The sequence below is a fragment of the Lutra lutra genome, chromosome 17 (assembly GCF_902655055.1).
Source record: "Lutra lutra chromosome 17, mLutLut1.2, whole genome shotgun sequence".
Lineage (NCBI taxonomy): Eukaryota > Metazoa > Chordata > Mammalia > Carnivora > Mustelidae > Lutra > Lutra lutra.
This window is the reverse complement of record NC_062294.1, coordinates 18,761,126-18,774,367: the sequence shown is the minus strand read 5'-3', so window position 1 is coordinate 18,774,367 and position 13,242 is coordinate 18,761,126. Positions and strand designations below refer to the sequence as shown.

Here is a 13,242-nt window from a genome sequence, read left to right as displayed (position 1 = left end):
TCCTGAAGTTAAATCCAAGGAAAGTTAAATACTTCAAAACTGTCTATCTACAGGGGTGCCTGGGTGGCTCAGTCGGTTAAGCCTCTGCCTGCGGCTCAGGTCGTGATCCCAGGGTCTTGGGATCAAGCCCCACGTTGGGCTTCCTGCTCAGTGGGGAACCTGCTTCTCCCTTTCTCTCTGCCTACTGCTCCCGATTGTGCTCTCTCTGTCAAATAAATAAATAAAATCTTTAAAAAGAAAAAACCTATTTACAAATTCATGTAAAACCTTTAAGTCTATTTATACTTTCATTCTCTAAAGATGATCTGTGTTAAGCTGACTACCTTCAATGTGAGGTCATACTTCCGTCTATCCTCAACTGACTTTCCCCAAGTTTTAAATAGTTGAAATCTTAGGTTAGGCGAACAAAGATGTGTTAGACAGTGGCTGAGGTGAAAAGTGCAATATCTAGAGAACAGAGATCTTCTGTGTGACATCCTTTGGTCCTTGGGGAACTCAAGCCAGCGGCCCTGAATTCATCAGCAACATGCCTAAACTACATAAGGGTAATATCCACTGAGACCTATACTTAAGACAGTCTATCTGGGTTCAAACTAGTGACACCTAGAGAGTTGGTGTTCATCTACAGTAACAAACTCTTTAAATTATGAAACATGACGATAAAAAATTCATCAAACTAAGACTTCAAGTTTTAAGTTACAGATAAAAGTTCCTACAGGGCCACAGTTAAGGTGTAGAGCTGGGCAGCATCTGACTCCTGGTTTCAGCTCAGGTCATGATCTCAGGGTCATGGGACTGAGCCCTGCGCTGAGCCCTACCTCCGCCTCTGCACTGAGTGGGGAGTATGTTCCAGGTTCTCTCTCTCCCTCACCCTCTGCCCCTACCCTCCTCATTCACTCTCTCTCCCTAAAAATAATAATCTTTAAAAAAAAAAAAAAAAAAGAGTATAGAGCTGGGTTTCATGGATTCAAATCCTGGTTCTGCCATTTCCCAGCTATCTGACCTCTGAATAAATTACATTTTCTATGTTTCAGTTTCCTCACCTATAAAACTGGGACAATAATAGTATCTCTGTCTGGGGCTGTTGTAAACATTAAATTAGTTAATATACAGAGCAGTTCATAGCACAGAGTTAAATGCGCAAATATCAGGCTTTGTTTTGTTTTTTTTTAAGATTTTATTTATTTGACACAGAGAGAGAGATCACAAGTAGGCAGAGAGGCAGGCAGAGAGAGAGGGAGAAGCAGGCTCCCTGCTGAGCAGAGAACCCAATGCAGGGCTCGATGCCAAGACCCTGAGATCATGACCGGAGCTGAAGGCAGAGGCTTAACCCACTGAGTCACCCAGGCACCCCAAATATCAGGTTTTTATCATGAAATATGAAAGAAAAAAATCTGCCCCCTACTCAGTAGATGGGAACTCTCTGTACTTTCTGCTCAATTTTGCTATAAAATAGCTAAAACTATTTTTTAGCTTATTTTTAAAGAAACTATTACAGAGATGCACTTGATTTTTTTTTAAGAGATTTTATTTATTTATATGAGAGAGAGAGACAGTGAGAGAGGAAACACAAGCAGGGGGAGCGGGAGAGGGAGAAACAGGCTCCCCACTGAGCAGGGAGCCCTATGTGGAGCTCGATCCCAGGACCCTGGGATCATGACCTGAGTTGAAGGCAGACGCTTAATGACTGAGCTACCCAGGCGCCCGTTGCATTTGATTTCTGATTGAGTGATAAAATATGTTCATCTGTACTATAAACAGGTTAATTTTTCAGAAACATAGTTTGAAACAGTGAACATAGTCTGAAAACAGTGACTTACACATTCTGCAGTTTTATATATTTGCTTGAATCCGCAATCATATCAGGAATTGTGCCTCGAACAGGTAAATTTCCCTGACCCTCTTTGGCCACAAATTCCTTTAAGGCACGAGCTAAAATCCAAAATGATGGAGTCTAAAAGAATGAGAAAAAAAATTAGTATTAAATGGCATCTGAAATTGACCCAAAGATTAAGATGGCACTATTTACTTCAGTTGTTACCTGTTTGGTGATATTTATGCAGTGATCATCATTAAATATATCTTCAATACTGCTTGGGATCTAACAAAGGAACACAAAAGATTTACTTATACTAAGAATGTGGCCATCTGTATTTCCACTATTTCCCAAACAAGTTCTCTGAATTCCTACATTGTAATCAAATAAAAACTTCTGATGCGCTTAGACAATTTTGTAAGGATTTTATTTATTTGAGAGAGAAAGAGAGAGAGAATGCAAGCACACAAGTGGTGGGGAGAGGAAGAAGGAGAGGGAGAAGCAGACACCCTGTTGAGCAGGGAGCCCCCACTTAGAGCTCACTCCCAGGACTCTGGGATCATGACCTGAGCTGAAGGTAGATGCTTTATTGACTGACCCACCCAGCCGCCCTGTGCTTAGACTTTAATTGAGAATCAGTACCAGACAGAGAACTGATGAGGAAACAGAGAATGGAATGAAGTACCCTCCTGCCCGCTGGTGTCAGCACTAAAGACTGACCTGTTCTCTTCCATCACACATGGATTACAAAAGGAGCCAAAGTAAATCTTTGATATAGTTACATCTAAAGACATAACAAAGATTTCAGATATTTGTAATTCAGAACATCTGAGTCAGACATTCAGATTTGTAGTCCTTCATGTGTTTCCAGCTTGTCAAAAACTTGAAACCCTTATACCCTGAATCAGTAACTACTGGAAGAGACAACAACTCTGGTAAAAACTACATAGTTTAAGTACTTTTAATGCTGGCAAAATCATCATACATTAGTAACAACTATTGAAATTGTAGGCTTTGATTCTATAGCTTTGTGGGAAAAAAAAACTTCTTACCAGTAACCTCTTAACTGGTTTCTCTGTTTCTGTTCCCAGTCCCCTGCAGTCTATTTTCCTCACAAGAACCAGAATGATTTTTTAGAAACATAAATCAGGTCACTCCACTCCCTGCTCAAAACGTTTCTATGGACCCCTTCTGATCCTAGGCCTCCTCACCCTCATCATGCTCTACCCCTCTGCTCTGCTTGAATTTTGTTCAAAACACCTAGTGCATTTGTCTGTTTGCTTAGTTCACTATACAGAACCTAACTATGAGAACCTTGGGTTTTTTTTTAATTGGGGTAAATTTTACATTTAGTGAAATGAATCTTAAACGTACAGTTCGATGCATGTCCTTTCAACCATCACCTCAATTAAGACATAGAAAATTATCTTCACGCCAGAAAACTGATAAAGCATACACTTATTTATTTTTTTAAGATTTTATTTATTTATTTGACAGAGAGATAGAGAAAGAGCACAAGTAGGCAGAATGGCAGGCAGAGGGAGAGGAAGAAGGAGGCTCTCCGCTAAGCAGGAAGCCCAATGCAGGGCTTGATCCCAGGACCCTGTGATCATGACCTGAGCCGAAGGCAGCCGCTTAACCGACTGAGCCACCTAGGCGCCCCTAAAGCACACACTTTTAAATACTCAGCCATATTACCTCATTGTCTCCAAAAAGCTTGTAATGACAGCTTAAGTGCTTTCCTAATGTGAAAGACAGCATTTTTTTGCCATATTAAAATTATAAGAAAATTCTTAACTTACCAGTTGTGTTATTCCAAATTTCCCAAAAACCTCACTGGCAAGACCTTAACAACAAAACAAAGGCCATCTAAATGGAGTTATCCTCCAAATAATGTCTTGCAATGTCATTAAGAATGTCTTCCATTATATCCAAGTAACTATTGTCAAAAGCAAATGCAGAGTAAGATTTAACTTTTAGGCAACACAATTTTGGACCAGCAAAATATCAACCTCATTATATATTTCCTACACCCAAACTGTTACTATTCACAAATCATGTACTTCAAATAATGTATACAAATTATTATATCACTATTATATCCTGAGGCACTGATATCCATTTCAACAAGGACAATATGGTCTTACTAAAACACAATTCAATCCATATTATAGACACTAATTTCTAACAACTTTACAATTTAGGAAATATTAATTTAAATCTAAAGTCAGGGCACCTGGTAGCTGAGTCAGTTAAGCACCTGACTTGTGATTTCAGCTTAGGTCATAACCTCAGGGTCATAGGATAAAGCCTGGCAGCAGGCTCTGCACTCAGCTGGGAGTCTGCATGGGATTCTCTCCCTCTCTCTCTCTGCCCCGCCAAATCACGCACACATGCACGTATTTTCTCTCTGGTGCCCCTTCTCTAAAGTAAATAAATACATCTTTAAAAGAAAGAAAGAAAGAAAGAAAGAAAGAAAGAAAGAAAGAAAGAAAGAAAGAAAGAAAGAAAGAAAGAGAAAAATCTAAAATCAACTATTTCACGTGAGGACTTCAAAAAACACCTTTCTTATATGAATTCTTCAGAAACACTTTAATACCTGAGTTGTATTTAGTGCTGTGTTCACATTTTTAATAGCTTCTTCAAAATTCTCTTCATCTTCTGGAGCCCCGTTTTCATTCTTCAGAATTCCTAGTAAAATAGAAACTGGTTAGCAAAAAATAGCCCTTTCCTTCTCACCCCTATGCTATTCCTAACATTATGGAAATAACCTCATCAGATCTTAAAAGGGAGGATTGGATACTGAAACTTATCATTAGTCTTTTTTTATTAATATATTAGTAGTTACCTTTTTGAGCTTTTACTCTGTTTCAGACACTATTAAATGTACTTTACATTTTATGGTATGAATGAATCCTCACAACAACCCATGAGGTAGGTATGAGCAGCCCCCAGTTCCTCATTTACTGATGAGGAAACTATCATTAGTCATTTAAAAAAAAACTGTTATGATGAGTGGCTCCTAAACCTCCCCTGAGAAAAAATAAAATACAAGCTCATGATGGCATCGTCTGATAAAGTTCCTGAGAAATCCGATAAACAGCTTCAAGCAATTTGCTTTTCAAACTTTATACAACATTCAATTATATCCCATCATATTACCTTGTCTAATCAAATCTCTGAAGTCTTCTTTCTCTTTATACGTTTTAGGTATTCGTCCATTTGTCTAAATTGGTTAGAAATTTTTAAATTCTAGTTACAAAAAATCAAAGATGGAAATCGAGAGTCCAAAGATTCCCCCATTCTCCCCTCCATGCTGAGAGTTCATCAGCAAATACCTCAGTGAAATCAGAGGTTGACTTGAAGAAAAACAAAACTGGGCCATTTTGCTACACTCATTCCCCACGGCCAGTTTCAGAATGACATTTATTGGTATTTCATTTTGTTAATAAAAATATCAGTCTCAAAAGAGGAAATGCCAGATTTAAAGAGAAAAGCACCCACCTCCCCTGTAACCACATAAAGAAAAGAATTAATCTCCCACTTTCCTCCAATAAAATCCTTTAAACTGAAAGTACAGTCACACATGGAATTTGTGTTTTTTAAAAAAGGACGTACTTCACTATACCACTGTGCTAAATATTTAGCTACAATCACAATCCATGGAGTATGGCTATGGTCCTAAAAACAAAAGAAAATCAAAGAAAATGTCAGTATTAGCTAACATTAATTGTTTATCTTTATTCTTCATCACATCATCTCATTTTTAACAAATCCAACAGTAATTATGATCATCTCCCAGTATATGTAGTTTAGTGAATGGAGAGAAATGAACTGAGTTAATGAAAATTGCTTTATAAACTTTTTCTAGAAGTAATATCCAATTTAATCCTAATATGGCAGGTTTGTACTATGACTGTCCCTATTTTACCATTAAGAAAAGTGTCTCAGAGACATACCGCCCAAAAAGAAAGCACAAATCTCTTGATTTCAGATATTAATCGTAGACTGAGAAAACTGTCTTCTAGTCAAAAACCTGTATTTTAATAAATACAGGGTAGGAAAAAAACACATACTCCTTAAGTTACATAATCTATTATAAATATCATTATTTCTATAATGAAATATGGAGTTGCCTAGTAACTCTTCAAACACTAAAAATAACTTTCAAGAGGAATTAATTTCAATAAACACCCAACCCCAATTCACACTTTTTAAGAAGTGTATCTAATTGTTTACAAAGGGGTCATGAAGAGGGCTGCTGGGATATGTTTATGTCTAATTCGCTGACCTGGGTGTTGATTACACTGATATGTTCAGTTAACGAACTTCTCTTCAATAAAAGAACTTTTCAGGGGCACCTGGGTGGCTCAGTGGGTTAAGCCGCTGCCTCCAGCTTGGGTCATGATCTCAGGCTCCTGGGATTGAGTCCTGCTTCGGGCTCTCAGCTCAGCAGGGAGCCTGCTTCCCTCTCCCTCTCTCTCTGCCTGCCTCTCTGCCTACTTGTGATCTCTCTCTGTCAAATAAACAAATTAAATCCTTAAAAATAAATAAATAAAAGAACTTTTCAAATTTTGCTGGAAAACAAATTCACGTCAAACAAATTAAGTACAATGTTGTTACTATGTAATCTGGATGACAAGAATATGGATGTTTATAGCATTTTCTCATTGTGGTGTAATTAAAAAACCTGAGGTTAAAAAAAAACTTTTAATCTATCTTTAAATGGAAGGTCATACATACCTTTTTTTCCATATGATCCAAATCATAAGACTGAAAATGTTCTCTCAGTTCAGGAAATGGCTTATCCAGTCGTAGATCCTCTAGTGCATTATCTGGATGAGATTCTATTACTGTGAAACAAATAATCCCCCAAAAAAAGACTTCTTTAGTGATACTTCTAGAATACACTACATTATAGGGGCTTAAGAAATCTGTAATTTTTGAGAGAGCGGGATATCCGGCTTGCAAGCAAGCAGCTTCATTTTGCAAGTGACAAAAGAGTGATTTAAAATTGGGTGATGTTGAGAGGGGCAAGATGATTTTTTGTTCAAAAAAGTGCCCAGTGCCATACTGTGGAAAAGGGAGGCAAGCACAAGATTGGGCCAAATCTCCATGGTTTATTTGGTTGAAAGACAGGTCAGGCCCCTGGATTTTCTTACACGGATGCCAATAAGAACAAAGGCATCGCCTGGGGAGAGGAGACACTGAAGGAGGATTTGGAGAATCCCAGGAAGTACATCCATGGAACTAAAATGATCTCCGTGACATCAAGACAGGAGGAAGGGCAGACTTGATAGCTTATCTCAAAAAGCTACTAAGGAAAAATAGCTGGCCATGCTCATTTATTACAAAAATGTCTTGAGACTTTTTTTATTTGTACCATATTTAAATTGATCTCATACACCAGAATTCAGATCATGAATGGCTGACAGAATATTTCTTTTGAACAGTTCTGATTTAAATAAGATTGGCTCACGGTTAAATGAATATGATCAGCTTTTTGAACTTTGATAGTAATTCTGGTTCAGCAAGTGCTGTCACTATTTTCCCCTTCTAAAAATATGATAGGAATTGATTAGTAATGTTCAGCTTTTCACAGAGATGGTAAATGCTATCTCTAAACTTATAGGAGATTTTTTAAAATTTAGATTTACATAACTCGTTATATTAATATATTTAAATCCTGAGGAAATCCCTTCACTGTCAGAAAAACAAGACTCAGCTGTGTTTCAAGTTGTGTTCCTTAGCCTGTTAAAGGCAAGGTTAGAGAAAAACTGACAGTGTCCACTTTATCTTTCTGGTCTTAACTATGCCAATTTAATTAAAATTCCCGCATCAGGTGCCTGGGTGGCTCAGTTGGTTAAGCGGCCGCCTTCGGCTCAGGTCATGATCACAGGGTCCTGAGATCGATGCCCACATCGGGCTCCCTACTCAGCGGAGAGCCTGCTTCTCCCTCTCCCTCTGCCTGCCACTCTGCCTACTTGTGTTCTCTCTCTCTGTGTCAAATAAATAAATAAAATCTTAAAAAAAATAAATAAATAAAATTCCCTGCATCTGAAATGTTGCCTTTTACTTAATGAAAAACATTTGTGTGTTTATGTATAATATTAAATAAAGAATATTTAACACTTCTCACATTTTATAGATGGTCTGTAAGGTCAGATGCTTTTAAAATTCAGTGTGACAAGATATAACAGCAGACTTGGCTTGTGGATTCTTTACTAAGTCAGACTAAGTTATAATTCAGGATTGTCTTCTAAGCAGCTATACAAAGACACAACTGTGGGGGTGCCTGGGTGGCTCAGTGGGTTAAGCCTCTGCCTTCAGCTCAGGTCATGATCTCAGGGTCCTGGGATCAAGCCCCGCATCGGGATCTCTGCTCAGCAGGGAACCTGCTTGCCCTCTCTCTCTCTGCCTGTCTCTCTGCCTACTTGTGATCTGTATGTCAAATAAATAAATAAATTAAAAAAAAAAAACAAAATAAAAACAAAAAAGCAAAAAACATAAAGACACAGCTGTGGAACTACCATATATGTATGATTGGTAATCGTGCTTTTGCCAACTCATCAGAAGGGTTAAAATTGAGGAGACAGATCATCAGCACAAGTTTGTAAATTAGGTGATAAGGCTTAAGATAATTAAAAACAAAATCACAAGGGTGCCTAGGTGGCTCAGTTAGTTAGGCATCTGCCTTCAGCTCAAGTCATGATTCCAGGGTGCTGGGATCAAGTCCCACATCAGCCTCTCTGCTCAGTGGTGAGTTTGCTTCTCCGTTTCCCTCTGTGATCTCTCTCACTTTCACTCTCTCTCAAATAAATAAATAAAACCTTTTTAAAAAAATTAAAATTAAAAAAATTTAAAATTAAAAATCACAGGTCATGAAAAAAAATTTATGATGTCTTTTTTTTTAAAGATTTATTTATTTGACAGAGTGAGATCACAAGTAGGCAGAGAGGCAGGCAGAGAGAGAGAGGAAGAAGCAGGCTCCCCGCTGAGCAGAGAGCCCAATGCGGGGCTCGATCCCAGGACCCTGAGACCATGACCTGAGCCGAAGGCAGAAGCCCAACCCACTGAGCCACCCAGGTGCCCCAGAAATCTATAATTTCTAAATGGGCATAGGGCTTACAGGTTTTTTTCTGTTTCCTTTTTTTTTTTTTTTAACCCAAGGAACTGACTTTAATTTTTTAATTTTTATAAGTAAGCTTCACACCCTATGTGGGGCTCAAACTCACAACCCCAAGATCAAGAGTCACACGCTCCATCAAATGAGCCCTCCAGGCACCCCTTTTCTGTTGAGATAAATTTATTTATACATATACATTCACATTTTTCCAAATGCACAAATCATAAGTGGACTATAGTTTTAATAAGAATAAACTCAAAATTCCTTTAGAGTTGAATTTTCTTGCTATTATAATTTTAAAAGATCAAAATTGATAAAACATGTGTTCAGATAATACTTAACAACAACACTACCTTTCCCCTCCTGTGGTCTTCCGTAGACATCATCACCATCTACCTAGACCTCTTCCCTAGGAACCTGATGGTTGTCCTAGCCTTCTTTCTTTTTTTTAAAAGATTTTATTTTTAAGTAATCTCTGTACCCAAAGTGGGGCTCAAACTTATAACCTCAAGATCAAGAGCCGCATGCTCTTCTGACTGAACCAGTTGGATGCCCCTATCCTTGATTTCTTTCTTCTTTGGCCCAACATCAGTCATTCCACATGTCCTAATATCACAGTCTCCATATGGGGGAAGAACCGGAATGTGTAATTTCAGCGACTGTTTAGAACTAGGCCAAGTTTTGTCACTTGCAAGCTGTGTGACTTTAGGCAAATAACTTAATCTCTCTGTGCCTCAGCATCCTGATCTGCAAAAAGGAGATATAATAGTACCTACATTATAAGGATTTTGTAAAGATTTTATGAAATAATCTACATTAAGGCAGGCACACAGCCAGCAATATTAACCCTCATTATTTTTTACCCCCTCTTCCCTATCCTTGTAGCATCAGCCTTAGGTCAGGGGCTTGGTCTCTGTCTCTCTCACCCAGCTACACCACTGGAAATTTCCTAACAACAACCCTTTCCTCCAATCTTTGCCCCCTCAAATCCTTTCATTCTCTACCCCACTTCAGGGTACACATTTGAAATAAAATTTTCACCCTGTCACTCTCTCACTTGTAAGTCTTAAAAGGCCTACTAGCACCTGCCAAGAGTTTATCCCCACAAGCCACCCCCTTAACTGCCCAAGCAGATACTACTCCCCAGTGACACTAGCAACACCAAGGGCTATCACTACACTAGCAGAGTACCTGGCTCAGAGCCATGCAGGAATACTGAATGAAAACTGGATGATGATTTGAGATTAAAAATTTGTAGGTAGGGGCTGCCTGGATGGCTCAGTGGGTTAAGCCTCTGCCTTCAGCTCAGGTCAGCCTCTGCCTTCAGATCAGGACCCTGATCTCAGGGTCCTGGGATCGAGTCCTACATCGGGCTCTCTGCCAGGCAGTGAGCCTGCTTCCTCCTCGCTCTCTCTCTCTCTACTTGTGATCTCTCTCTGTCAAATAAATACAATCTTAAAAAAAAAAAAAAAAAATTGTGGGACGCCTGGGTGGCTCAGTTGGTTAAGCAGCTGCCTCCGGCTCAGGTCATGATCCCAGCGTCCTGGGATCGAGTCCCACATCGGGCTCCTTGCTTGGCAGGGAGCCTGCTTCTCCCTCTGCCTCTGCCTGCCACTCTGTCTGCCTGTGCTCACTCTCGCTTCTCTATGACAAAAAAAAAAAAAAAAAAAAAAAAATTGTAAGTAGAGGCATGCCTGGGTGGCACAGCAAGTTAAATGTAGTTAAATGTCTGGTTCTTGGTTTTGGCTCTGGTCATGACCTCGGGGTTATGAGATTGAGCCTCTAGTCAGGCTCCCACTTAGGGCTGAGTCTGCTTAAGATTCTCTCTCCCACTCTCCTCTCTCTCTCTGGCCCTCCTGCTCATGCTCTCTCTCAAATAAATAAATAATGGGGCATCTGGGTGGCTCAGTGGGTAAAGCCTCTGCCTTCAACTCGGGTCATGATCTCAGGGTCCTGGGATTGAGCCCCGCATTAGGCTCTCTGCTCAGCGGGGAGCCTGCTTCCCCCTCTCTCTCTGCGTGCCTCTCTGCCTATCTCTCTGTCAAATAAATAAATAAAATCTTTAAAAAGTAAATAAATAAAATCTTTTTTAAAAAATTTGTAAGTAAAGGTCTAACATCATCCTTGAGCTAACACAAGCCTGGCTGTGTACGACTCCAGTCTCCTGCAACACTGTTTACTTGGAGCAGTAGTCAGGTAAATGCCTTGTTTATCGTGTAGAACTGTACCTGAACTGTACCTAATGCCTCTATGAGAATGTAATGAAAGATTGGGAGAGAAAGGTAGTATGACGTCTATGTGTCACTGTGACCCACATACCTTGACTCTCACCTGTAGCAGCTCTACACGCCCTATGTGGGTTAGGGGGCAAAAAAAGCTACGGACTTGCTTTGCTGGTGAGCCTCCTAATAAAATGAAGAAGCTGTACCTGTTGTATCTTCTGCTCTGTATCCTTCTATAATGCTAAGTAAAGGAAATATTAGATTAATGACTATTGATTCTGAACCTGTAACCAGAGTTGTACTGTTAAAATTTATTTTGCAATTTTTTTTTAAGATTTTATTTATTTATTTAACAGAGGGAGCACAAGCAGGGGGAGCAGCAGAGGGAAAGGGAGAAGCAGGCTCTCTGCTGAGCAGGGAGCCTAATGTGGGGCTCGATCCCAGAATCCTGGGATCAGGACCTGAGCCGAAAGCAGACACTTAACCATCTTGGGCCACCCAGGTGCCCCACTCTGTAATTTAAAACTGACTTCCTATGGGGCTGGTGGCTCAGTCAGTTAAGTGTCTGCCTTCGGCTCAGGTCATGATCCCCGGATCCTAGGTCCAAGCCCCACATTGCAGAAGCAGAGAGCCTGCTTCTCCCTCTCCCTCTGCTGCTCCCCATGCTTGTGCTCTCTCTCTCTCTCTCTGTCTTGTCTCTCTCTGTTGAATAAATAAATTTTTAAAAAATAAAAATATAAAATAAAATTGACTTTCTCAAATGCCAGGTTCCTAAAACTGTAGCTAAAGCAATCAATGACAAGCCCCATATGTGCAACAGAATTACCTGGATGTTCTTTTATAATAATCCTCATATAACCAACTAGTCCGTAAGTCCTACAGATCAAAAGAGGTATTTGTGAATTCCAGAGGACATCTGCTAAACGTAGTAATGTACTGTAAAGGAAAGCACAATAAATAAAAACATAAGCAAATGGATACAGGCCAAACAGGAAAATACCCTAAAATAAAGCAACTTTCTTACTAAGTAATAAATGCAAATACATATCTGTTACATTTACACAAGCAAGTCATGGATACACTGAAAAACAAGCAATTCAACAAGGCTGCAGTCTCATAGAAAGTTTATCTTTTGGACTACAGGGACATGAAAGCCTTCTCTTTTGTATTAGGGAGAAGATTATTGAAAGACACTTCTTAAAGAGTATTTATTTATTTATTTGACAGACAGAAATCACAAGTAGGCAGAGAGGCAGGCAGAGAGAGAGGAGGAAGCAGGCTCCCCACTGAGCAGAGAGCCCGATGTGGGGCTCGATCCCAGGACCCTGGGATCATGACCTGAGCCGAAGGCAGAGGCTTTAACCCACTGAGCCACCCAGGTGCCCCTGAAAGACACTTCTTTAACAAAGAGGAAAGTATTTATAAAACCCTTATCTACACCCCCAAGCACACTGTATAATTAATAAATTAATTTAAAAAAATTTTTAAATGAAGAATTTTAAGAACTACAGTCTTTGCAGAGAAAACAAAACTATGCAAATCTAGTAGGAGACCAAAATAAAAATGAATTAACATAAAAATTTACCTTTCAGGAAGCTGAGTTGCAACCACAATGGTAAACCTGCAGAAAAATGAAGGATCATTGTCTAGAAGGTTTTCTGGACTCTAAATAGGACACAGGAAAAAAATTGAAAAATTTTACAATCATATTAAACATGGCAGAAACAGTTAAGCTATTTTAGAACAAATGAGGCAACATGTTAGACTCCAATGTTAAAGTAATTCAACTCTCAACTAAACATGAAGACACAAAGATTCAAAATTCTAAATACTGGGGTGCCTCGCTGGCTCAGTCAGTATAACAGGAGACTCTTGATCTCGGGGTCATGAGATTGAGCCCCATGCTGGGTGTAGAGACTACCAAAATAAATAAACTCAAAATTCTAAATTCTTAGGGCTTTGAATTATTAAAAAATTACATTTCCACACAGAAATAATAATGTGTAGGGGTGCCTGGGTGACTCAGTGGGTTAAAGCCTCTGCCTTCGGGTCAGGTCATGATCTTAGGTTCTGGGATC

General features: G+C 39.3%; 1 protein-coding gene and 1 pseudogene across 1 annotated transcript in view; one reads left to right on the top strand and one right to left on the bottom strand.

Moving 5' to 3' along the window:
• Nucleotides 1-13,242, bottom strand: part of NAE1 (NEDD8 activating enzyme E1 subunit 1) — a 28,544-nt gene that overhangs the window by 9,110 nt on the left and 6,192 nt on the right. Inside the window, exons 6-13 of the mRNA XM_047710408.1 lie at nt 12,750-12,829; nt 11,991-12,100; nt 6,560-6,669; nt 5,435-5,497; nt 4,979-5,042; nt 4,416-4,507; nt 2,042-2,101; nt 1,821-1,954 (exon numbers count right to left, since the gene is read on the bottom strand). Coding sequence (XP_047566364.1) covers nt 1,821-1,954; nt 2,042-2,101; nt 4,416-4,507; nt 4,979-5,042; nt 5,435-5,497; nt 6,560-6,669; nt 11,991-12,100; nt 12,750-12,829 — 713 coding nt within the window. The remainder of the gene's footprint in view (nt 1-1,820; nt 1,955-2,041; nt 2,102-4,415; nt 4,508-4,978; nt 5,043-5,434; nt 5,498-6,559; nt 6,670-11,990; nt 12,101-12,749; nt 12,830-13,242) is intronic.
• Nucleotides 6,834-7,181, top strand: LOC125089462 (cytochrome c-like; annotated as a pseudogene).